This window comes from Emydura macquarii, unplaced genomic scaffold (genome assembly GCF_026122565.2).
Source record: "Emydura macquarii macquarii isolate MOO-44397 ecotype Brisbane River unplaced genomic scaffold, CSIRO-AGI_Emac_v2 contig_3348, whole genome shotgun sequence".
Taxonomy (NCBI): domain Eukaryota; kingdom Metazoa; phylum Chordata; order Testudines; family Chelidae; genus Emydura; species Emydura macquarii.
Window position 1 is genome coordinate 4,116,172 of NW_027133485.1, and position 23,792 is coordinate 4,139,963.

At 43.0% G+C, this 23,792-nt stretch overlaps 1 protein-coding gene across 1 annotated transcript in view; it reads left to right on the forward strand.

Moving 5' to 3' along the window:
- Positions 1 to 2,433: 2,433 nt before the first annotated feature.
- CSMD2 (CUB and Sushi multiple domains 2) overlaps positions 2,434 to 23,792 on the forward strand; it is a 495,048-nt gene continuing 473,689 nt past the window's right edge. The window contains exon 1 of the mRNA XM_067533952.1: positions 2,434 to 2,590. Coding sequence (XP_067390053.1) covers positions 2,434 to 2,590 — 157 coding nt within the window. The remainder of the gene's footprint in view (positions 2,591 to 23,792) is intronic.

Consider the following 23,792-nt stretch of genomic DNA (forward strand, 5'->3'; position numbering starts at 1 on the left):
CAAAAGTACCACTGAGAACCCTGGTAGTTTTATGCCACAAAACAACTTGTCATGCCCGTTACCAAATATATGCACATCTTTTAAAAGAGATGGAGATCCTGAGCCCAGCAACGCTAGAGGAAGAATTAAAAAAAAAAGAAGTTGACTGGAAAAAGATATGATTTTACCAATCAGAAATAAAGTGGGATTATATCTCCTCAATGACTTTATTATGCCTGCATATTGTTCTTGATCCCTTGCTAGTCTTTGTCTCATCCTATAGCCTTTATGCAGAAACCAAGTCACATATTCAGCTGAATGCAATGTCAGAGGGTGGGGGGGGGGGGGGGGAATTCTTTGCGAGGAGAAAGGGAGGTATGGAGCTGGCAGTGGAGTACCCTGCTCTCTGATCCTTTTCTATTTGGCTCTATGCCTTTTAACAATAAGGTCTATTGGAATAGGACAGTGCAGTTTAAACAGACATAAAGCAACTCTTTCATGTAACAGCCCTGGTTGCTTTGGCTCTTGGCATCGGTTCCCGATGTAGGCAGTGGAGGGATTGAAAAGCGGAGGGGACCGAGAGCAAGTGAGTGAGAGAAAGGATTGATTCGGGGTTGGAGGGAGAGATTTGCAAACCCTGTGTATGAATTGTTTTCTAGCTGTCAGATGAGCTCATTCACGGCAACCGTAACAAGTCTGAAGAAGGGGGTTTTGCAGCAAGAAACTGCAGCAAATGCAAAAACGTGGGGGGATGGGTGGCTCGTTCAAAAACACACCCTCTCCTGTCACTTTATAGGCAAGGCAAGAGAGGAAGGGTTCGCAGCTAATTCTGGAGCAGCCGCCCTGTCACTGGCACCTAGATTGGTCTGCAAAGTCCCGCGGTGCCTGCGGCCGCTCCCCCCATGTGTTGCAGCTCTGGGGGAGGTTGCATGGAGAAAATCAGCAGCAGCAGCCCTTCCTCTTTCGCAGTGGTGCATGTTCTGGATGCCAAGGGAATGTGAAAGCCTCAGACTTGCGGTGTGTGTGTGTGTGTGTGTGTGTGTCCTCCCTTCTCTCTGCCTTCCCCATGCACCCCCTTCTCCGCATCTAGGAGGAGCCCACATCGGAACCCCCAGAAAACCGGGGTGTCTTGTGGGTGCGGGCGTAGCATTAAAGCCCGAAGGGACTGAGCTTAAAATAGTATTAATGACAAAAACGGGGGGCGAGGGGGGAGATTTGTGGGGGTTTTAGTGTCTGGTGTGGCGCGTAGGAGCCCCGAGATGATTTTCCTGTTGGTGGATCTGGACGTCATCGCAAAGCTAATGAAGGGCCTGAACGTGGCTTGCTTCTTTCTGTTTTTGGCATTGCATCGCCTGCAACCCGGAGGGGCAGACGGGCTAGTCCGTGCACACAGCCCAGGCCGCCCTCCTGCCAGCTCCGCAGAGGGGCAGCGGCGGCAACCCTGGAAAGAAACGTGCGATGATTTGGGAAGGGGTGACGCAAAACTCCCCCCGCGCCCGGCCAATCTCCGAAACATCCCCCCCCACCCGACACACACACACACACAACCAGCCCCGCTTGACACAACCGAAGCCGGTCCCAGGAACGCGTGCTGCTGGGGAAAGTAACCATTGCAAATCTAGGCGCTTTGTCTGGGGGAACTCCCCCCCCCCCCCCCCGCCCGTGCAATCCCTGCTGTGTGTAACACAATTTCCTTGAGCATAAAAAGTGTCAGGATCGTCACGTTGTTTAGACCCCCCAAAAGACGGGGGCGGGGGGGGGGGGGGGATGGTGGCTGATGCGTGCAGCATTTTTTCTAGCAGACAGGCTCAGGCGAGGCGAGCTGGAGGGGCGATCCGGTATTCCGCGGGCTCTGTGGGAACTGTCCCTGTGCTATAAAGGAGGAGAAACCTGGGGTGGGTATTACAATGCACCTGACACAGCCTAGGTGGTGTCTTGTTTCTGGGAGGATGGGGAGGGGGGTTGGGGCTGGTGGAATACAAATCTGTAATCAGATTTACACCCAGATATGATATTAACCCCCCGCCCCGAATTACAAGTGTCCCCTTTCCCAGGATTGAAGAGAGAAGAGAACAAGGAAGTGGAAGTGATTAGTCACCTGGAGGATGATGATGATGATGATCAAAAAGTGTAATTCCCTAGGAACCTGCGGCTAATCCTGAAAAGCCGGATCCAAGATAGTCATTTTTTTAAGTGGGGGGAAAAAAGAAAAGGTGGGGGGGAGAAAAAGAGCCAGCCCTCCTCTCCCCAAGCCAGAGTGAGAGTTGGTTCATTCCAGCTGCAGAAGCTCAGAGCCTTCCATGCATTGGGATTTTTTCTGAGCTAAAATACTAATAATAATTAATAATCCTGACCTCTCCCCCCCCCCCTGTCGTCCTCCTCTCCCTCCAGACGATCCGAGGACTATCCCCATTGTAAAGGGGAGAGGAAAACAAAACCCCGCAGCCCCTGGACATGCAACCTTCTTTGGGATGGGACAGGACAGGATGCAGCTGCGGCTTTAGAAGGAATTGGGGGAAATTGGGGATCTTTGCGCTCATGACGGTGGAAGTGAGCTACTGGAGCCGGATTCTGCTGCTCTACCTGGGGCTGTTGGCTGCATCAGCAACCGGTGAGTGGAATGGAGGATGCTGCAACTTTGGGAGTATTTTCTCTCTTCCCCCCCCCCTTGCTGCTCGATTCAGGAACCTCATTTAATTCTCTCGCATCTGGGGGGTCGTGTTTGTGTGGGGGGGGAGGGGGAGTGGGGTATTGGGGGGGGGGGGGGGAGAAGATCCTCCTTTATAGACCATACAGAGATCATGTTTGTTGCTGTGTATCTCCATAGGAAAATAAAGTTTGCAGGTATATCCTATGGGAGCAACAGTTTTACAGACTGGGTTCATAGGACGTGTTTTGTTTCTTATTTTACTTCAGAGGATCAGATCAGTCTGTCCATTTGCTGACCCACATGCAAGAGGACCAAGACAAATGCCATCACTTTTTTATGTGTGCATCTTAGTTCATTATTCTCTACCCCAGTGTTTGCCTACAGCCTATAAAATAGATTCAGGGACTTCTTACTCATATGCAGATGGAAGCGCTTTAAAGGTCCCTTCTTCCTTTCTTCCTCAAACATTTCAGATTGATGTGCTTTAAAGCATTATCTATTTGGCCTTAGCATTATATAGATGTATTTTTTAAGCCAAATATGTAGTTATAAACTTAGGAAAGGTCAAAAGAGAGAAAATGAGGTTTAACCTCCCTCCCCCCCAGACTTCTGAAACTGCCTCTGCAGCATATTCAAACCAAAGGTTTCAAAAGGATTTGAAACTGAAGTTTATTTCTGCTGTGGTGTTTAGGGTCTGGCTTGGTGTAATAGAGAGAAGGAGGGTGAAGAAAAACATTTGCTCTTTTCTTCCTTTAACACTGAGAGGTTCCCAGTTTCCGAATGTTTCTAAATAAGGTTTGTCTGGATATGCCTCATGCAACATGGCCAAAAGACTCCGTGGGGGTGGGGGTATAAAGCTGCTGCTTTTGGTTTTTTTGCTAAACTTTATGTTGTATCTGAAATGCAACACAGATTTTATTATGTAAAACAGACTTCCTCCAAGGAGACTCAGAATGACCATCAGCACCTTATACTCCTGAGGTTTCTTGAAATGTATCTCACGGAGCTCTACCAGTTAGGGTAGGAGGAAATCAATTCACCGGGAGTAAATATTTATTACACATAATATATTTAGATAACTTCCTGATTTTTTTTTCTCCCCTCCGCAAAAGCATTAGTTCTGTCTAAGGACAGAGCAACTACCCCACTAGCTCCTTGCTGTTTGGCTGGGATGAGTGGAGTGCTGGATAGATACCTACATGAGTGATTTATTATTTCAGGGGTTTACAGTTCTCTTTTTCTCTCTCCCCTTCCATCCCCCCTATTCCCCCGCATTGCTGTCTTTGACTGGCTCATGCTAGGCCTTTTTAGTTTTCTTTCAGTGCCTGGCTGTTCTGCATGTAATGCTTCTTGGCAACACAGCTCCCTTCTTTTTTTCCCCCTTAATTTTTGCTTAATTTAAAATGATACCTATCCAGGGTCCTTTGCCGTTAGGCTGTTAATTGATTTGTAACCCCTTCTTATTGTACTCGCATGCCAGGGCTGCACGAGCTCTCCAGAGGTCTTTCATTGTTTTAGCTGCATTAGGACCATAAGACAATTATCTGGGTGTGGGTTTTTTTGGTTTTGTTTTTCCCTGCACATCACCTCTTCTTCATGAGATTCTGAACAGCCTTTCTGTCAAGAAAAGGGATCCTGGGATGAGAAACATAGAGCTAGTTAAGAGCGACGCTGTAACTGTGCCCATTGGATGAAGGTACTCATCCAATGCAGTCCTCCGATCTGATATTTTCAGGTTAGCTTAGGGTTGGACTTGCCGTTCCTAATAATAAACCTCTATAGGACCATGTCCTCAACATGCTATCTCTTCGGCTTAGCCTTTTTTCTTGGGGTTGTGTGTGGGTAGCAATAACCACGAGTTCCCATAGTGTGGCACTAGAGCTGTATATATAAAACTATCAGTTAGTAGTTCTAGCCTATCTCAAAAAAGAACATAAGCCAAAAAAGAAAAATTGAGAACTCCTACTAGTATTGCATTAACCTTATTGTAGCTAATTATTCAGAGCTGTCAATATTCCTATAGCCTGATACAGTTCTTGGGGGTGAGGGGAAATGGCAGTTTGCTGCAGATGATCTCTACAGATGCATCTGTTTCTCAGGAAATTACAAGCATGATCAGTTGTCCTAATCGTGTGCAAGGAACTGAACCAACTGTAGATAAAGCTGTCCTCTTTTTATAAGGTAGGGGACATGTATTTTTCTTCAAAGAATAATACATTTCTTACACAATTGTGGAATTTTAGGTGCAGAAATCACCTGGCAAAGTTTGTTGTCTGCTTCCAGAAGATACTGATTTTACTTGCCAGCTCGCCACCACTCGCAATACACAGCTAGTCAGAGACCGGGCATATGTAATAGTTTTGAAGTTTTTCTTACCCATCAAAGGCATGTACTTGTAATGATTTTTTCACCCTCTGTTATCTGTGCATCGTTAATGAAAGATGCCTCTGAGATGGATTTGGGGTGCAGAGGATGGATAATGTGTATAGACTGACACACAGAGCATATTAAAAAACAGCTGTTATAATGGAGGTCATTTGTACCATTCTAGTTAAGACTGTGTTTTGGTGATTAATTTCCTATTTATGATTGGATTATACAAAGATGCACTGGGTTGGAAGTTGGCCTAGACAACTTAAGCCCAGGGTAACCTTCTTTTTTCCTGATTGAAAATAGTTTTTGGCTGACTTCTTTCTTAAAAAGTGGGGCAGGGGAAGGGAAGTTGTGTTCTAATTTTGGGCTGCTCTATGGCGCACAAATAATTCATTTTATTAATCCCCCCCCCTTTAAAAAAAAAAAAAAAAGTCAGAATGTGGACTAGTCCCTGGTTCCTGTACTCTTGCTTAGCAGTCCTTTCCTTACGGGTGGAGTAGCCTCACAGATAGCCTTGAGACTCCGTGTAAGGATGGCCCGATGTTTCGACAAGGTAGGCGTGGGAATGAATAGCAACTGGCATGATGAGATCAGACAGAACATTTTAAAAGAAGTTTCTTTCATCGGATATGCCGGCGCCTCATTCAGCAATGGTCTGGGATGCTGTCTCTTGCAACAGGAGTCCTGCTAACAACCATGGTGCAACGGAGGTAGTTTAAGGCTAGACGTAGCCTTTAAACAATTTCCTATGTAACTGTAATGAATTCCCTGCTCTCCCCTTACTCATGGTGGAGGGGAAGGAGTAATTTATTGCAGCCTTTTACTGGATGCAGGTTATTTCCTCCTTCTTGTTGGGACAACTCTCGCTCGTGTGTAGACAGCAGGCAGAATACGGGTGTCAGCCAATCCCTGCGCCTCCTTACATTCTTCCAGCCCACCTGCTTGCAGGAGTGGGGGAAAACCAGGTGTGTGGCCTTTTCTCTTTCTTCCCACCCCCCTCCCCTCCAGCTGCCCCATGGGAGCAGGAGGGGCTGGAACAATTTGTATAGTGGAGGTGCTGAGAGCCATGGAACCAAACTGTAAACCCTGTATAGAATGGAAACCACTTCAAGCCAGCACCCCTAGTTCCAGCACCTAGGCATGGGAGTGCAGTCTGAGCCCTGACTCCTCCTTCCCATGCTAGACACTTGCACTGTCTGGTCCTTCCTGTCTGCATGGGCTGTAATAAACTTGCTTCATCCTTGTCTCCATCCATGCGCTGTTCATGCCCTTCAATTTCCTGTCAAATGATCGGGTTCGGACCCAATATCTCAAAGCAGAATTTTTGGTGGAAAATCCTCTTGGCTTGGCCTTGTTTTGTGCTGGGAAACTGAGAGGTAGGAATGAGCCTTGCAAGCAGAGAGAGTGGGAGCTGCAATAGGAGCTTGGGAATGTATTAGGCTGGGAGAAGTAATGATCCCCCTGGGGATATCTCTGTCTCATTGGCAGCAGAGGAGCAGCTCCCGCTGTCCAGGTAAGTAGCCTGAAGGGAACCTTTCTGAGCCAGCTCTGCACATGGCTCTTGGGAGAGAACTGATGGAGTGCAACGGCCTGGAATCTGGGGGATGTATCAGCCCGGCTCAGAGCAGACTCCATTAGCTGCTGTTACTGAAGCAACTGGACCAGGATGCTGGTGCAGAGTTGCACGCACTTTTCCATAGGGAGTTGCACAGATCCTTTTCAAGTATGCACCGTTAGTGGCTATGTCTGGGGAGAAATGTTCCTTGAATGGTCCCTATCCATCCTGAAGCTTTTGCTTTCTTTGCATTTTGGGGATTGGGATGGGAGTGGGAGATAACATAGTGCAGTCGCCTTGCCATTAGACTATGATTCGGGGGATCTGGGAGCTATTCCATTCTCTGCCACTGACTTGCTGGGTGACCTTGGTTAAGTCACTTCCCTTCTTCCTTGCCTACTTAGATTATGAACCCTCCAGGGGAGGGTCTGTCTCTTACTATATGTTTGTGCAACACCTTGTGCAATTGGCTCAGGCCACTCCGCATTACTCAAATACAAATAATGATGTAGCTGTTGAAATCTCAGACCTTAAATCCTTCCTTACCAAGTTATCTGTAGTTCCCCAAATATCTCCTGGTGAAATTGTTTTTTTTTTTTTTTTTGCTGGTTGAACCGTCTCCCAGCTGCAGTGCTACAGAGGTAGGTGTCAGAGCAACTAATCTGGAGTGGCCAGCTTCCAATTGTCTAGTAGCTTCTCTCCGAAGGAGACACATATTAAAATGGGTGCAGGGAACATGATCCAGGCAATCTGCCATGAATCCCAGTAGCTGTACTCACTGCCAAGTTGATTCAGTTATGAGACTATCACTGAGCAATTTGGCAGAATCCTTTGTACTATACCTGCTTTAGAAGGAAACCTTTTTTCCTTGCAATGCAAAAATGGCTAGTCCAGTTGCTGGAAGAGGGGCAAGTAGCTTTCTGTCTGTTCTCCACCTTCACCTGCGTTCATGGCAGCTGCAGACCCTGTGACGCACGCTTTTGCTTTCTGCCTGCTTCTGTTGCTTGAGAAGCCCATTGTCTATGAAATGTAGAATTTCTTGGATTTTGTCAGCGTCACCACAACTTTTGGTTACGTGCAGGATTGTCTGTTGAAAATGAGGCCACGAACCTTGGCAATTTGTTCATACCCGTTCTGCACGTCTATAAATGAACTAACGAGCGGCCAGTCTGCAGTATCCATCATCTGAACTTCTTCAGGCCAGTCTTGCGCCCCAACTCATTGTCCTGATTGCTCATGGGATGTATTGCAGTAATGCCTCGTAGCCCCAGTCACGGACCACGAGCCCATTGTGCTAGGTACTGTATGAACTCAGAACAAAATGACAGTCCCTGCTGCAAAGAGTTGACAGTGTAACTTATGCATTCTGTTGGGCACCAGAAGGACAAAGGGGTGTGTGGTTTGGTCCTCTGGATGGTTGCTACTGCAGCAGCAGCCATATGATAATAGATAGAGAGTAAGTGAAGGGTGACTAGGTTGGGCCGTAAATCTTGTTTGTTATTTTTTGAGGTAGTGCCTAGTGGTCCCAGTCAGTTATCGGGGCCCCACCATGATGGGCATCATCCGTGCACATGATGAAAAGACAGTTTTGGTTTTTAATCCTCAGGAGAGGGTGAGCATGTGGCGATGCGAGGGGGAAGGAGAGTTTCCATAAATATGTGACTCACTACTGGGGTTTCTTCCATGACCCAAAGATCTGATGCTACAGGTGCTCTGGTCTCCTCTCCACTCCCCTCACCAAGGAAAAATAAATTCTAAACTCTTTTCTCTGACCTAGAGTGAAAACTGGGCCTACTTGTCGTCTTGTTGAAGCAGGCTTGACACACAGATCAGCTTCAGCTTTGTTTCCCTAATGTCTGTTTCAGAGCCCCAGCCCTGTGCAAGGTGGTTGGCAACAAAAATGAGGGTATTGGCCTAACTGAAGCGTCGGATTTCTCTGAAGAAAGGTGCCGTGGAGGAGAATACAGGGGCTCTTGGACTTTCAGATGCCTCATTCATTTTCCTGAAAAGAGAGGCTGGTCTTGCACCACCGAAGTCAATGGGAATGTTGTCATTGACTTCAGCGGGAGCAGGGGCAGGTCCTGTAAGACGTGGAAGTACAAGGCCGGTTATCTATCAATGATTGTAACTGGGATAACACTACAGATGGCTTGCTCTGAGTTGCTACTTGTTTTTAAGCTGGTTGTCATCAAAAGCATAGGCAAAATCTTTCTGTTTTAAGATTTTATCATGCTGCTCATTACCATAGTATCCGTGCCTGTAAAAAAAAAAAAAATCAATCCCATTCTTGAATGCTTTAATTACCCACAAAGCCCTTCTGTCATTAAAGCGAGCGAGTGCAAGCTTAGAGGGATGTATGTCGAGCATTGGCAGGCCTTGATAGTTTAGAGTAGTGATTATTTGTAAAATAAACGTGAGTTTTTAGAAGGAATCTAAAACCTCCTGCTTCAAGTCCTAAACCATGGTGGTCGGGAGGAAATTGTCCCTGAAGGCAGGTTATCCCTTCACGGAAGGGGTTCTTGTACCTCCCTCTGAAGCAGTTAGTTGGAGACAGGATCCTGGCTTAGATGATCTGTTGCAGTGTGATAATTCTTATGTTGGTATGGAGAAAGTAGATAAAAAACTCAATGTGGCATCGCAGTTGTTAGTTGATAATGGTCAGAGGTATGCTGGGAAGAGTCAGGTGGTCTAACCTCATTTAGCTTTGGTCATATAAAATACGCCCTGTGGAGATTCCCAGCTGTCCCTATAAAGAACTTTGTGAGATCTGACTGAAGGATGGCATTTGAGAGTCTCATCTCTGAGTTTCTTTCAGTTGAAGGCAGGTCCTTAATAGCATTTTCCATGGTGGAGCCCTAGTGTGAAATAAGCAAGTGCTGTCTGCTGGTTAGACTGGGGACTCCTGATTCCAAGATTCTGTTCCATCTCTGCAGCTGATCTGGGGGAGAGAATTCTCCTGTCTGACTTCCATTTACGCACCGGTACAGTGGGTGGGATAATGCCTACGCTACAATTGAGCTGTGGGGTATAATTGTGTATGAAGTGCTTTAAGACCTTTCGAGGGAAGGTGCTATACAAGTGCAGAGTTTTATAGCAACAGCACATAAGACTTGAACAAAGTCTTGCTAACCTGCCTTTGTATGAAGAATATCCCGAGCCAGTGTGCCAAAGTCATCTTGCACTGGCTTCAGTGCAATTATACCAAGGTTGTATTTTATCCAGTAGGTTTAATAGGGTGGCTTTTTGTCTGTCCTTCACATTGGTAGCTACTTGGCCCAGCAATACCTTGAATGATCCAAGGTTTAAAATGCATCCCCATGTGCAATTACAAAGCACACAGCCCCCACAGGGTACGATCAGACTCAAAGCTATAACCTTTAATTTACCAGTTGCGCTCTTATTCTTAACTAACAATGATCCTATATTCATTGAATCTGTCAGTTCAGCACTCAGTTCGCTTGTCAGAGATAATATTATCACTCTTCAGGCAGAAGGGGGAGTCCATTTTTCCACGGGCAGTCTCTGACTGATGAAGATGTGTGACAGGAGGTTAGCAGGATCAACAGATAGCTAAGAATTAAAAGCAGGACAACTTTTTGGTCCACCCATTGGAATCCTGGCTACAAAAAAGCAGTGATGACCTTATCAAACCTGCACATTAATTGGGTTTTTATATTCTAGCTCTATAGCTTAATGAAGGCTGTGTATTGCTATTTGTAGATGCAGTGTAAATACAAAATGTATTTATTGGTCTTCCCTCTCTTTCAAGGAAGTGAGGAATACAGCAATATGTGCTCAAAGTGTTTGACTTCTTAAGATTACAGAGCAGAGCCTACATCATAAGGCTCTTCTAATACCATCAAACCTCTTGGTAGCCCCTTTGGGAGAAGATACATATCTGAAACCAAGTGACTCTCATGTTCCTTATTCTGTCCCTTCCACCCTCTGTTTCACCCTTTAATCTTAATTAGTGAGTATATTCAGGGTTTACGAAAATGATGAAAAGTGTTGGTGCCATCTCCTTCCCTGCCAGTGTTGACATCCCTCTTAAAGACCAATTTCTACTATGCTGCTTTGTTTGAAACAAGGTGATTCGTGTAAATGGCCAGTTGTTCCCTTTTCTCCTAACTTTTGTCCTTAGGCTGTGAGCTCCTTAGGCCAGGAACCGTCCCTTCTGGAGTGTTTTGAAAGCACTTCGTGGGTGCTGTAATAATCATAATAGCAATGGCTAGAGTCAGGCCTTCTTTAGTCAATGACATGCAAGTTTCCCTGTTCTCCGTTCTGATTTACAACCTTGGTATTCCACTCCTGTGCAGCCCTATTCATGCATCTTGATCCTGACTTGCAGCACACCACAGGAGATGAAGCTAAATAAGGGCTGCCTCCTGCAGAAGTGTATTTCTGGGGAGTAAAGGAGGTTTCCTTGTACTTTTTAATAAGCACCAACGTACAGAGACCATAATTTGACCCTTCAGTGTTTTATTATTATGGTGACACCTAGAGGCCCAACCGAAATCAGGGCCCTGTTGTGCAAGGTGCTGTACATACACCTAGTAAAAGACAGCCTCCACCCCAAAAAGCTTACAATCTAATAGACAAGATACAGAGGGTAGGAGAAAGAAAGATTATTCTCAGTATCTTACAGATGGGGAATGTAGACTCAGAAAGACTGACTTGCCCAAGGCTGAGCAGAGATGCTTTGTCAGATCTGGAAATTGAACCCAAGTCTTGAGAGTCCCTGTCTGTTGTCTTAACTGGAAGATCATCATCCTCTGATTTGTCAATGAAAGCATTTCTCTGTGTGGTGTATGCGTAACATGTACTGGCTGCCTTGGTGGTGGCTTTGTGTGCGCATAGTTGATGTCTTTGGGGCCCCTGTCAGTGTGGTATCTGAAGTCTTGCTCTGGCACCTGATGTGCCTGCATTGTTTATATGGAAACCAGGATACGGTGATTTAAAAAAAATAGTTAATAGTAGCCCCCCCTTGTTGTTGTATTTACACTGTGCTACTTGGAATGAAGTATGACCCAATTATGGAAATCAGTGTACTTTGCTTACAATAAACACAATGCAATGCAGTAATCTGCAAAAATATATACTCCAGCCATGCAATGCAGACTAATTTGATAGTGGTTAATGTGTAACTGGGAAAATCCCATTGATTAAAGAAATCAAATTAACTCTGTTTCAGTCTCTTTGCTTGCTGCCATGGACACAGCCAGCCAGAATGGGGATATTATATTGCAGTGAGCCCAAGTGTGCAACTTTATTTTTTACACCTCCCTTGAGTAGAAGTGGAACAGAGGGTTTTTAATACGTCACTTCACAGTAGACTAAGTACAATGTTCTTCAGATATGTTTAGATTCAGCTGCATGTCCCCATTTTCCTGATGATGGGAATAATCGACTGTCTTTATGAAACATAGGTTTTCTTGGTGTGATAATGAACTAACTAGGGTGTGTGCACAGTCAGCAGAGGGTGGTAGTGTAGACACAGACCTGCACCACTTTGTCATAAGCCCAACAGTGCTAACAACCAGAGGAGATGCTCCATTAGGCCACATGCTTCTGGAGCAGGAGGATATGATTTTTGTCTCTGTGGTTGGGAGGTTCTGAATGGCCATGGCTTTATAACATAGTGATGACTGTAAAGTACTAGGGAGCTGGGTGTCTGTTACGAAAAATGGTACAACAATGGCTGGTGTAGCACAGATTTCTGGGAAGCCAGTGTTGGAGGAAGAGGTGGAAAATTGCCTCTTTTCCACTCCTACAAACACATGCAAAGTACACTATGTTATTATTTATATCCTGGTATTATCCAGAAAACCCCAATTAGGATCAGGGGCTTCACTGTACTGGGTGCTTATAATGTAGTAAGAGACAGTACCTGTTCCGAAGGAACTTACAGTCTAAGACAATATGCAACAAATGGATGGAGTGTGGGAGGATGACTGAGATGGGATCATGTAATGACAGACAGGCTGCATGCACAATTTGCAGGATTCTGAGTCAATGTTTTTTCAAGGGTATAAACATTCAAGATGGATTAATGGTAGCAGTAACCCCAGCTGGCCACTCACACATGGTGGTCATGGCAGACAGTAGAGTGGTACCGGAGAGAAGTCACAAACTAGTTCCCGAAGTGCAGTATATGGACTGATCTATCAATGGTGGTCCAGGAAGACCTAGCTGGTCACATGGTCCTGGCTGCTGCTCCTTGTTTCCAGCTGCCAAATTGCATTAAAAGAAGTTAACAATGCCTTAAATTCTTAACACGGGGGGGGGGCAGATAAAACAACAATGAATATCAAGTATAGATGTCTTTATCCAGAACATTTTTAAAATAAAAGAAAGGGAGAAGGTTGGTGCATTGGCTGTTTCTTGTACTAGTTCTCTGAACTGTCTGTTTTATCCTAATGAAATTTCTTTATTTGGATTTCCCTAACCTATCTTTAAAGCCATGGATTTCTTCTAGTATAAATTGTACAGCTGTCTCTCACACTGACAAGATAGGGACTAAGAGACAAGGTAGGTGAGATAATATCTTTTATTGGACCAAATTCTGTTGGTGGAAGGTACAAGCTTTCAAGCTAAATTGATCTCTTCTTGCCAGACCGGGTCAGACCAGTGAACAATTTAGACTGCTAATCTGTCTCTGACAGTGGCATTGTTCCAGAGAAAGGTACAGGAAAACAGGAAGTTTTGAATAAATTGCACACGGAAGAAAGATAGTCCTCTTAGATGTTTTAGTCTGGTACTTGCTACAGACTTTCTGTATAACCTTGGGCCAGTCACTTAGTCTCACTTCCCCATCTGTAAAATGGGGATAACCGCATTAGTGAAATTCTCAAACGAATTAGGCTTTTGAAATGATTCTCAAATTTATTCTGCCAGCTGTTCTTCAGCTGGTTTGCAAAGCTTGATGCAGATACTCATAATTAAAAATTTGCAGTGTTGATCGGTCACACGAGTTGTACTCTTGTTTCTGTTCCCTGAATGGACAAAGCGAATTATGGCTCTTGCAATTTAATACACAATTTGAGCCTCACTTTTAGTGACTGTGTAAAGTGGAGGTTTTCTGTTTACTTGTAAAGCTCAAATGCTGCAATATTTGCAGAAAGCAAACCCGAAAGGGTTGTAAATGGAATCAAGTCAAAATTTGATTACTGTCCCAACACACATTTGCAGGTGAGATTTTACATGTTTTTGCCTGACTCTTTATACATTTGTACATTATACTCTAGTGCCTTTTGCTGGAATATCTCAAGGCACTTCATAATTATCCTATGCACTTTAAGATAGGGGAGAAAATAAGACAATTGTAACAGATTAACGGAGTGCTCTTAAAAGGTGGAATTGGAACTTGTCAAGGACAAGAATATTTATAGATCAGGGATCTGGATTATGGTCACTGCAGTGGCAGGATATTGATAGGGAAGATGGTCCCGTGGTTAGTACACTATCCTACTCTGTAGGATACCGGGATTCAATTCCCGTGTAGGCTTGGTCAAATCACTCTACCATCTCTGTGACTCAGTTCCCCATTTGTAAAATGGGGATTACATCACTTAAAGATTGTGAAGCACCATTACTACATAATGTCCATACTGAGTCAGACCAATGGTCCATCTAGCCTAATATCCTGTCTTCCGATTGTGGCCAATGCCAGGTGCTTCAGAGGAAATGAAGAGCACAGGGCAATTATTGAGTGATCCATTCCCTGTCATCCAGTCCCAGCATCTGGCAATCAGGCTTAGGGATACTCAGAACATGCATCCCTGACCATCTTAGGTCCACCAATGGCTGTTGGCCATCTTCCATGAACTTATCAAATTATTTTTTGCACCCAGTTATAATTGTAATGGGAGCTAGATAGGTACCATAGATATGTAGGGGAAGTTTTCCCTCATTTAGAAATAAATGAAGGTTTAGAAACTGTATTTTTATTAAGTTGGTGGTGGAAAATACAAGAATGTTTCAAAGTAAGATAGAATTAAGATTGATTTGGCATAAACCACTACTTCTGTGGATACAGAAACTAGAGGGTTTTGTGTTGGAGATTACTGCAGAAATCCACAGTTGTGTATTGAGGCTGCTTTTTTAAGAATTAATTTTATTTTGTTTTTTATATTTTTGCACAGGATCACCACAAAAGGTTGTATCTTTCTGGTGTGGAAAGACACTCAATGTAAAACCATTGCACAGTTTCTTAGGCTATGTCTACACTGACAGCGGCAAATTCGCCACCATCAGATCGACTTATCTGAATCGATTGAGCGGTCAGTGAAGACCCGCTCAGTCGATCCAGAAATTGATGTATTAAGACCACCTCCTCAAGTGGCGTAGTGCATTGAAGATGGCATGCAGAACAGGAGCACGGAAGTTGACGGGAGTTACGCAAGGTTTTTGCGTAGTTTGCGTAACTCCAGTCAAGTGCTGCCAAATCTCTGAGGTAAGTGTAGACCAAGCCCTTAGACTTGGTTACACTTCCCCAACCTCCTCTTTTGTTAGCCATGTGCAAAAGTGTTCCCAGACTTAAGAGATCTAATCACTTATAATGAGAACTCTTTGTTAATGCTCTCCTAGTTGAAATTAACACTTGATTTTGGTTTTAAGAGTCTCTGAGGAAAGCTCGTCCTAACATTTTGAAAATATAAGTGAGTAGGTGGGCCTCATTCTGTTCTCTCCCTGGCCTGTTTATGTCTCTGAAACTCCATTGCCTTCAGTGGAATTAAGCCTGGCTTACATTGCTGAATGACAGAGGAGAATCAGGCCCACTGTTAGAATGAAGCTTGATCTGACATTTGATAAGTTAAAGCCAAGTTGTAGATACAGAAAAGTGGAAAACTCATTTCTACACTAACAAAGGCACAATTCAGTGTTCCTTTCCCGTTTGATATACTGAATAATGCTATCAAGAAAAATATATTTCCTTCCTTTTTGAGAACCGACAGCATTTTTAAAGATGTTGCTCACGTCCTACAGCGTATTGATTGTCTCCCTATTGTTTTTCTTGTATCCATTATACAAAGGTTAGACTCTGATTGTGGACCCTGGACATTTGTCAGCAGCCATTTGGGAATATTTTCATGAAGGTTAAGCATCTTTCAGAGAAAGATGTAACGTTAATAATAAAATAGTGTCACCTCCTGAAATGCTCAGCTTTGGAGACATGGAGAAGCTGTGCCTGATGGTAATGTTTTATTTTTAATCAGATGTTTAAAATGTTACAACCAAGGGACAGCTTCTGAAGAGACTTAAGGACCAGAGCAGTCCCGTTACTTACATGTTTAAACCTCTGCAGAATTAGGCCCTAACTTTGCAGCCAAGATTAACGTTATATTTTCTGCTAATGGAGTACACCAAAGCTGTACCACCACAAAAGTAGATGAATAGTAAATAGAACTTGCTTTTAACAGTGGAATGTAAATGGCTGTCATCTGCAGAATGCTTCCAGCTGGTCTGTTAAAGAAAACGAGCGACATAGTTTTAAAAATGAAAGGAGACTAGGGTTGGGACATAGTGGTAGGGAGCTAGTTGAGAGAGTAGAATAGCTGGAGAGAATAAGTGATTGACAACTTTTCAAGTCGGTGGTAAACTGAGAGCGTTGTCATTGGTCTGTGGAGTCTGTTCCTTCTAGATCGTTTGGTTCTGTCGCAGGTCAATAGCGTCAGAAAACAATTCTTGTCCTGAAGGCTGCATGAAATGAGTAGGTGCTCTCAGATCAGTTTGTAAGAGACTGGGGTTCACATCACACTTGACACTAAAGCTTTGTCTGTACTTTGTCACCTTAACATTTCATAGTAGCAACCTTTTAACCCCTTGGTTACCTAGATCTGCTTTGAGCTGGGTTAGGCAACAAGGCAGTCCAAATGTCAGTCAACGCTATGGAAGGCGAAGAGCTATTTAAGCTAAAGGGCAAGGTTGGCAAAATAATAGATATAAACTGGCCTTAAATAAACTTAGGTTGGAAATTAGAAGAAGGTTTCTAATCATCAGAGGAGAGAGGTTCTGGAATGGCCTTCCACTAGGAGTAGTGGGAACCACCAACCCAACTGGTCTTAAGATAAGTTTGTAAATCGGATTATATGATGGGGTTGCCTGTCATCGCTGAAGACTGGATTTGATGACTCAGGAGGTCCTTTCCGGTCCTAAGTTCCTATGATACTAAGGTAATGGGGTCCTTAGCAGTACCTTAGATAGTCCATCTCTCAATGAGCACTTGGTGTCAGAGCCAAATGTCGTTGATGTCTCTCCGTTGACTTCAGTGGCTTTTGAATGAAGCCCTTGTGCTCTCATCATTTGGAAAAAGAGCAGCAGTGTATTTGACAAAGAAGCCAAGGAGACCCAGCTACCTTCCCTCAATCCTTACATTGTCCTGGTGTGGGACAGAATCTTGTGCAGTCCGTGTTGCTCTGGCTGTGTGGATGAATAGCGAAATCAGTTCCCATCCTGCGGTCTCCATGTGAAGAGTGAGTCTATTTCAGAGGATTTTAAGTGAGCAAGGAGTAATGTTTTACAGAAGGGTCTGGCATTTGTTCCTGCTAATCACTGTGACAGTGTTAAAGTAGAGAACAAATTATAGTCGTCCCCCCCCCCCCCCCCCCCCCCCCCCCCCCCTGGGAATATCAAACTCAGGGATATTTTTCTTTGCAGGAGCACAGGTAGAAAATGAGACTATAAAAATAATATAAAGTTCACCCTTTGTTAGCTTTCAATCGAATAGTTATGTAAATTCAAAAAGAGAATTATTGATCTGCTTTTTGGATTGAGAACTAGGATTAAATAGAATGTGTCTAAGGAGGAAAATGAGGCTTTAAATGATCTAAGGAGTAGGAAAAATAAAGCTATAAAGCTGGTAATAGTGGTGGAAATGGATTCCAAGACTTTTTATTTAGATCTAAATGTAAGTCACAAACCAGCAAGCACAACACATGTACTTACACTTCACACATGTGAATAGCCCATTGAAATCAATGGGAATACTTGGGTGTAACATTTTCAAGATGAGCAACTAAAGTGAGAATTTTCCAAAAAAGGATCTACTGACTCCAATGTGCTAAAAAGAAGTCCATTTTTCAGAGCCTCAGTAAGTTAAGAAAAAATAAATTTGAACAGAAGGGCATTTATGGTTAGAGCAGAGCTAATAGTTTTGCAATGAAGAATTCAAATTTTACTTTGTGTGACTCATTCATGAAGAGACTGTGGAAATTCTCAAATAATAATTTCAAACGCCAAATTAAATAAATGTATTTTGCAAACCGTTCTTAGCCCATTTGCAAAAAGTTTGTTGCAGACACTCTCAATTCAAAATATTGTACTGTGCTGATTAGCCGCACAAGTCATATGCTCTTGTTTCTGTTCCCTGACTGGACAGAGTGAATTGTAAATTTTGGAATTTAATATACAAGTTGAGAGTCACTTTCAGTGACTATTTGATGTGGACGTTTCCTATTTGCTCGTAAAACTCCAGTGCCGGAATATTCTCAGAAAGCAAACACAAAAGGGGTCTGAATAGAATTTGGACATCATTTGATTAATATCTCAAATATTTGCAGGCAATATTTTCCACTGTTTGCTTGTCTCTAGGTAATCCAGATGACTTTGTATTGTAATAATTAGCATTCATGTACTTATAGCCGTGCCTTTTGTGGGAAGATCTCAAAGCACTTCATAAATGTCCCATGTACTTTTGTATAGACGAGAAAACAAGAAAACTGCAACAGAGAATAACTGAGTGTTTTTAAGAGAGTGGTATTTGAGCTTGCCAAGGAAAATGATTTTGTACATCAAGGAACTGGGTACTGGTCACTGGCAAAAGCAGTCCAGTAATCGGGGCGCTAGCCTAGATGTCTAGGAGACCTGTGTTCAAGTTCCTGCTTTGCCACAGACTTCCTGTGTGATCTTGGGTGAGTCACTTACTCTCTTTGTGCCTCAGTTTCCCATCTGTTAAATGAGGATAACAGCACTATCTTCCCTCACAGGGGAGTTGTGAGGATAAATAACTGAAGATTGTGTGATGCTCAGGTACTACAGTAACTATCTGTAAATGTATCTAAGACAGATGGTGGACATGCAAGACTAATGCTTTGGAAATGGTAAATCCTATATAGACATGGAAACAATCAGATTAAACATCTGTGTAGCAGGGACATCTACCAGAGATTGAGACTTTGGATCAGAACAATGTCTGCAACTCCTTCTGAACTCAGGTCAGACACATTTCTAAATAAGAATGTATTCCCAAGATGATGATCTCTCTGTACACAGTTCCCCATCTATAAAATGGTGATAATAGTGCTTTCCTGCCTCTCAGAAGATAAAACATTTTTGAGAACATCAAAGTGATGGATTCTGTTCCCAGCTCTGCCACTGGTCTGCTGGATGACCTTGGACAAGTCACTTCACCTCTCTGTACCTCAATTTCCCCATCTATAAAATGGGTGTAGTGACACTGAACTCCTTTGTAAACTGCTTTGAGCTCTGCTATTGAAAAGTGTGACATAAGACATAGGTGGTATTTATTATTCTGGAGGCCAGATATGTAACTAGATGGGCAGGTGAAACTAAGTCAGAGTTCCATTGCCCCTGACCTCGAAAGTTCATTGAACTTTGTAGATGGACACTTTGCTTCATAGTTAATAGAGATGAATGAAATCACAACTAGCTTAAACTTAACTAGCTTAACTTAAATCTGTCCCCCCAGGGTGATGTTAGTTTGGTTTTAAAAAAATGTGTAAAGACTAAGCAAGAATTAGAATCTAATATGAGGCAATCTGTAAATTAGCATTTTTCTGTGATTTGTGAGATGGTTCAAAATTAAATCCTGTATTTCCCATTTTCTATATTTCTTTTCCGACAAATGAAGGACTCCCACCAGCCGAGATGAGAGTGACTTTATATGTTTGAATATGACGTATAAGCCATTTAAATGCAAATATCCTTCTACCGCAAAATAATTGAAATGCAAATAGAAAAGTTTGTTTTGGGGATAATAATTACTGCCTTATGAGGCTGAATAAAAATTCTGCCTCCATGAGTGGAGTCAGTTTGTGGGAGTTTGTGCAAACCTTTCCGTTTTTAATTTTTATGGAGCTCAGCTCTGAGTTTTGCTTTCTGTCTCAAATTGAAATGCGTCCCAAAATTCAAGGCAAAACATGTCTGGAATCAGATTATATTATTTTAATTAAAATATTTGTATTACAGAAGTGCTTCAAAGCCCCCACCTAGATCAGGACCCTAGTGTGCTACATGCTGCATAGTTCCTGCCCCAAAGAACTTTAATCTAAATAGACAAAATGGACAAAGGGTGGTGTCCTCGTCTGCATTTTACAGATGAAAGAAGAGTGAATTTTTCAAAAGCTCCTAAGACTAGCAGTGAGACTTTAGCCTTGTAGGTGCCAAATTGACAAGGGTGTTTAGAGGCCTAAAGATGCCTAGTGGGAAATACAAAACCACATAAACAGGCTTTGGTGAAAAATTCTGGCACTTCTGCAAATCCTACTTGGCACTTAAATGCCTTTGTAAATCTGTCCCTAAGTTCCAAAATCATTTTTAGAAATAGGATTTAGTGTCCTAATTCACTTAGGCACTTTTGAAAATCACTCTAAAGGTCTCACCAGGAGTGTAGCAGAGCAAGAATTGAACCCAAATCTTCTGAATTCTAGGCTAGTGCCTTAGCCACAAGACTGTCTGTCTTTCATCTCTTAGGCTAGCTTCTGATTTTTGCATAAAAAAGGTGTGAACCTATGGGTCTGGATTCATCACCATTGTACTATCACAAGGTGGGATGTAGGAACTTTCTGCCAATTTTGGCCCAGTTCTAAATGCAAGACATGGAGGAAATGCCAAAGGAAGCAGATGACTCTTGCATTCCATTGGAGGATAACCAGGAACCATTGAAAAAACATTCAGGAAATCACAGAGAAAATCCAATGAGGATCTGAGTAACACTGGAGACAGCATGGGAAGAATATGCATTAATTGGTTAATGCTTGTAAAGTGCTTTGAAGATGAAAATGGCTATATAAGTACTTGATATTATTATTATTATGCTGACAGTGGTTATGTAGGAAGGAGTCATGGAGTTAAGGGAGCAGTCGGAATTGATTAAGAGACAATTATGAAAGAGTTTTTGAAGGGAGAAAATTACATCCCTTGAGAAGAGGCCATTTGGGCAGAATATTGGGATAACTGCTTTGCTTGTCAGTAGTTAAGCTAATAACTTGGAGTGAGTGACCTTTTTCCCTGTATGTGAATTGTCCCTACAAAGTTCACAATTTCTTCAATAATTATTTGAAGAAATAATTTTGAACTGTAGCTAATTTGCGAATTGTTGGCTGAGTGTTCGATTTGTTGCAAATATTCAGAAGCCAACTCCTATTGGCTTGTTTTGTTTGGGTATGTGGGTCACATTGTGATTTTTTTTTCTTGATTGGATGAAGCGAACTCTTGAAAATGGAGTATTTACTAAGGGGGATAGAAAAACAGAACTTTTCATCAGAAGTGTTTTGAAAGCTTTAGACAAAATAGGTAGTTCTGACCCACTTTAGCTTTTTTTTTTTTTTTTTATAAGCTTTATAATTTGATTTTCAATAATAATTGCTTAAGATTGGCTGCCCATGAGCATTCCTGCAAGATGAATGTTGTAGTAAATGAGTTTATGCAAAGCAAACTCAGGAGGCACTAACAGACCAACTATATTTTATTTGCTGCAAGCTTTTTGGAGTCTTCACTCAGCTGTCACTGTGCGTGGTGAACCTCAGAAGGCTCAAAGGTTGGGCTCAGAGGAGCATTCTAGTGTTCAGATGCTTTTCTGCACTTTATCTGAGCAGTCTGAATTAGTTGCCTCTGCAACCTCATGAGGGCTTCCTACTGGGCTAGAAACAGTGAGAACATCCTTTTTCATGGAGATTTTAGCACCTGCTCATGTTACGTTCTGTAGTTAGGCCAGAACATCACCATCATCTTAGCTTAATTCTGCTGCATTCTAGGAAGTTCTGTCCAATAGTAAGGGTTTTAATTCCAAATAGGATAGTGTTTGTGTCTCATTTGCACTCCTATAAGTGATGACTGGCAATGGTGTGAAACTCTCACTTTGCACTGATGGAAAAAACTGCACAAGATATGCAGGGCAACAGAGAATCAGGTCCACTGTGGTGTTATCTCTACACTCACTGCTCTGTACTGGATGAAATGAGAAATGCCCAGGCAGGTGGCTTAGGCTTCCCACTTCTCATAGCTGAAAATGATCCTCCTTTTAATTCAGATGGAAATGGCTCATGATTCTGGAACAGGAGCATCTAGTTAAAGAGCTTTAAGGTTTTACCTGTCCAGCAGGAGGTGTCCTGCCGCATAGGGTCAGCATCATTGAATTTCTCTCTCTCTCTTTAAGGTGCTACAGGACTCTTGTTGTTTTTGCTGTATACAGACTAACACGGCTACCCCTCTGGAACTTCTCTCTCTTTGTGTATATTATGTGTGTGAAAAACAAAAATGCTTCTTTGCAACAGGACACGTGGGAGTTTGAGGACAGTAAGTGCTGTTGCTGTTGCTGCAGTGAAGTGGGGAAACTTACACAACCGCTAGATTTGTTACAATATTACAGATATGCCCAAACCAAAGCCCTGCATCAGCGTGCCTCAAGATCAAAATCTAGGTCCAATTTTTGTGGCTCAGGCCCATTGCTGGAAGAGTCATGCCTGCTCTGGGCTGTCACTGTCTCTTTTCTTTCTCGCTTGGCTTCCTGCAATGGCCGAGTGCCCTGCGGTGCAGCAAAAAGCAATCTGTGTTGCTGAATACCGATGGCATGAATTCTGCAAAGGAAGAGGGGGAACAGCATTATCTGTGACACTCAGTAAACCTGTCTAGTGTAAGGTCATTTTCATACTGAGTTTCCAAACTGGTGGCTAGTTGTTTGGTATTACACACATTTAAAAAAAAAATATTTTTTTATCTTTGATTACTTTTTAAACCGCCAAGTCATTTTTTTAAATAGCCAGCTCTGTGATGGAACCGCAGTTAAGCAATTGCATGTGTGCCTTTGCCTAGCAACCATGCCTAGCAACGTCACAGCATCTCAGAGAACCCAACATTAGGGACTGAGCTGCTGGCTCTCAAGGAGCTGGTTAGAATGGTAATTTGCGATGAAAGATACAAGGGCCTCTCCTTATGAGCAGGGAAAGCCTTGTTTCTAGTTCCTTGACCTTCAGGCTTCCTTGAATGCCTGCAGGCAGCTTTTTGACACTGTCCCTCAGCAGATGAGACAGGATGAGAACAACTCAGGGGTTAGACCGTCACAAAATGTTCCTTGGTGCTGTTTTAAAAACAGGACCAAAATTTAGCAGGAGTGCTGTGTGCAAACCCTGAGGGCTGGTCATCTCATCGTTTTTCTTCTGGTAGATTCCACAGAACTTCTTCTCCATCTGTAAAAACCCCTTGCCTCTGGATGAAAGAGCTTGTCTGTCTATTTAGATTTCTTTGGTTATCAGCTAACAGGAGACCTTTTTATTAAGAGCATAGCATGCCCTCATGTTAAGAGAACTTTTTGCAGCCTGGTGCGATTGTTCTGAAGAGAGACAAATGTTAACTTTTTGGAATGCTGGACACCAGCTCGGCTACGCTCAAAAATTGAATCACTATCACAGTATACTGGTATAGTTAAAGTGGTACAGTCCCCCAGTGCAAATGCAGTTATACCGTGTAGCTTATTCCCATATGGGATGAGGAATAAATTATACCAGAATAAGATCCCATTACTCATATAACTGCACCCAATTATAGGGGTGCTAGGGGTTGTACCTGTATAGCTATATTGGTAAAAAAAAAATCACACGCCTAACAATCACAGTTATGCCAGCACAAAAACAATATGTGGATCAGGCTATAGCCAGAGAGGGGCAGAGCTTTCGGGCTTGGTTCTGCCCTGCCTCACACTTTGTGTTGTCATTTAAATCAGTACCAAGTGCATGTAAAATGCTACCAGATCAGCTGTGGAGCGCGGGGGGGGGGGGAGGAGAAAGTCCATGTGTGACTGAGAAAATGTGTCTGCATAGATTAGGCAAATAGGTCACTTAGAACCTGTTAGAGAACATGTTTTAAATTAATCCATTTTTATTTCAGTAACAATCACATCCTGAACCAAAATAGATGTACCACTATAAAATCTGGGTGTAGAACAGTTCTGAGACTCATCTGACTGTCCGCTAAATGTGTTAACATCCAGTTACAAAAATG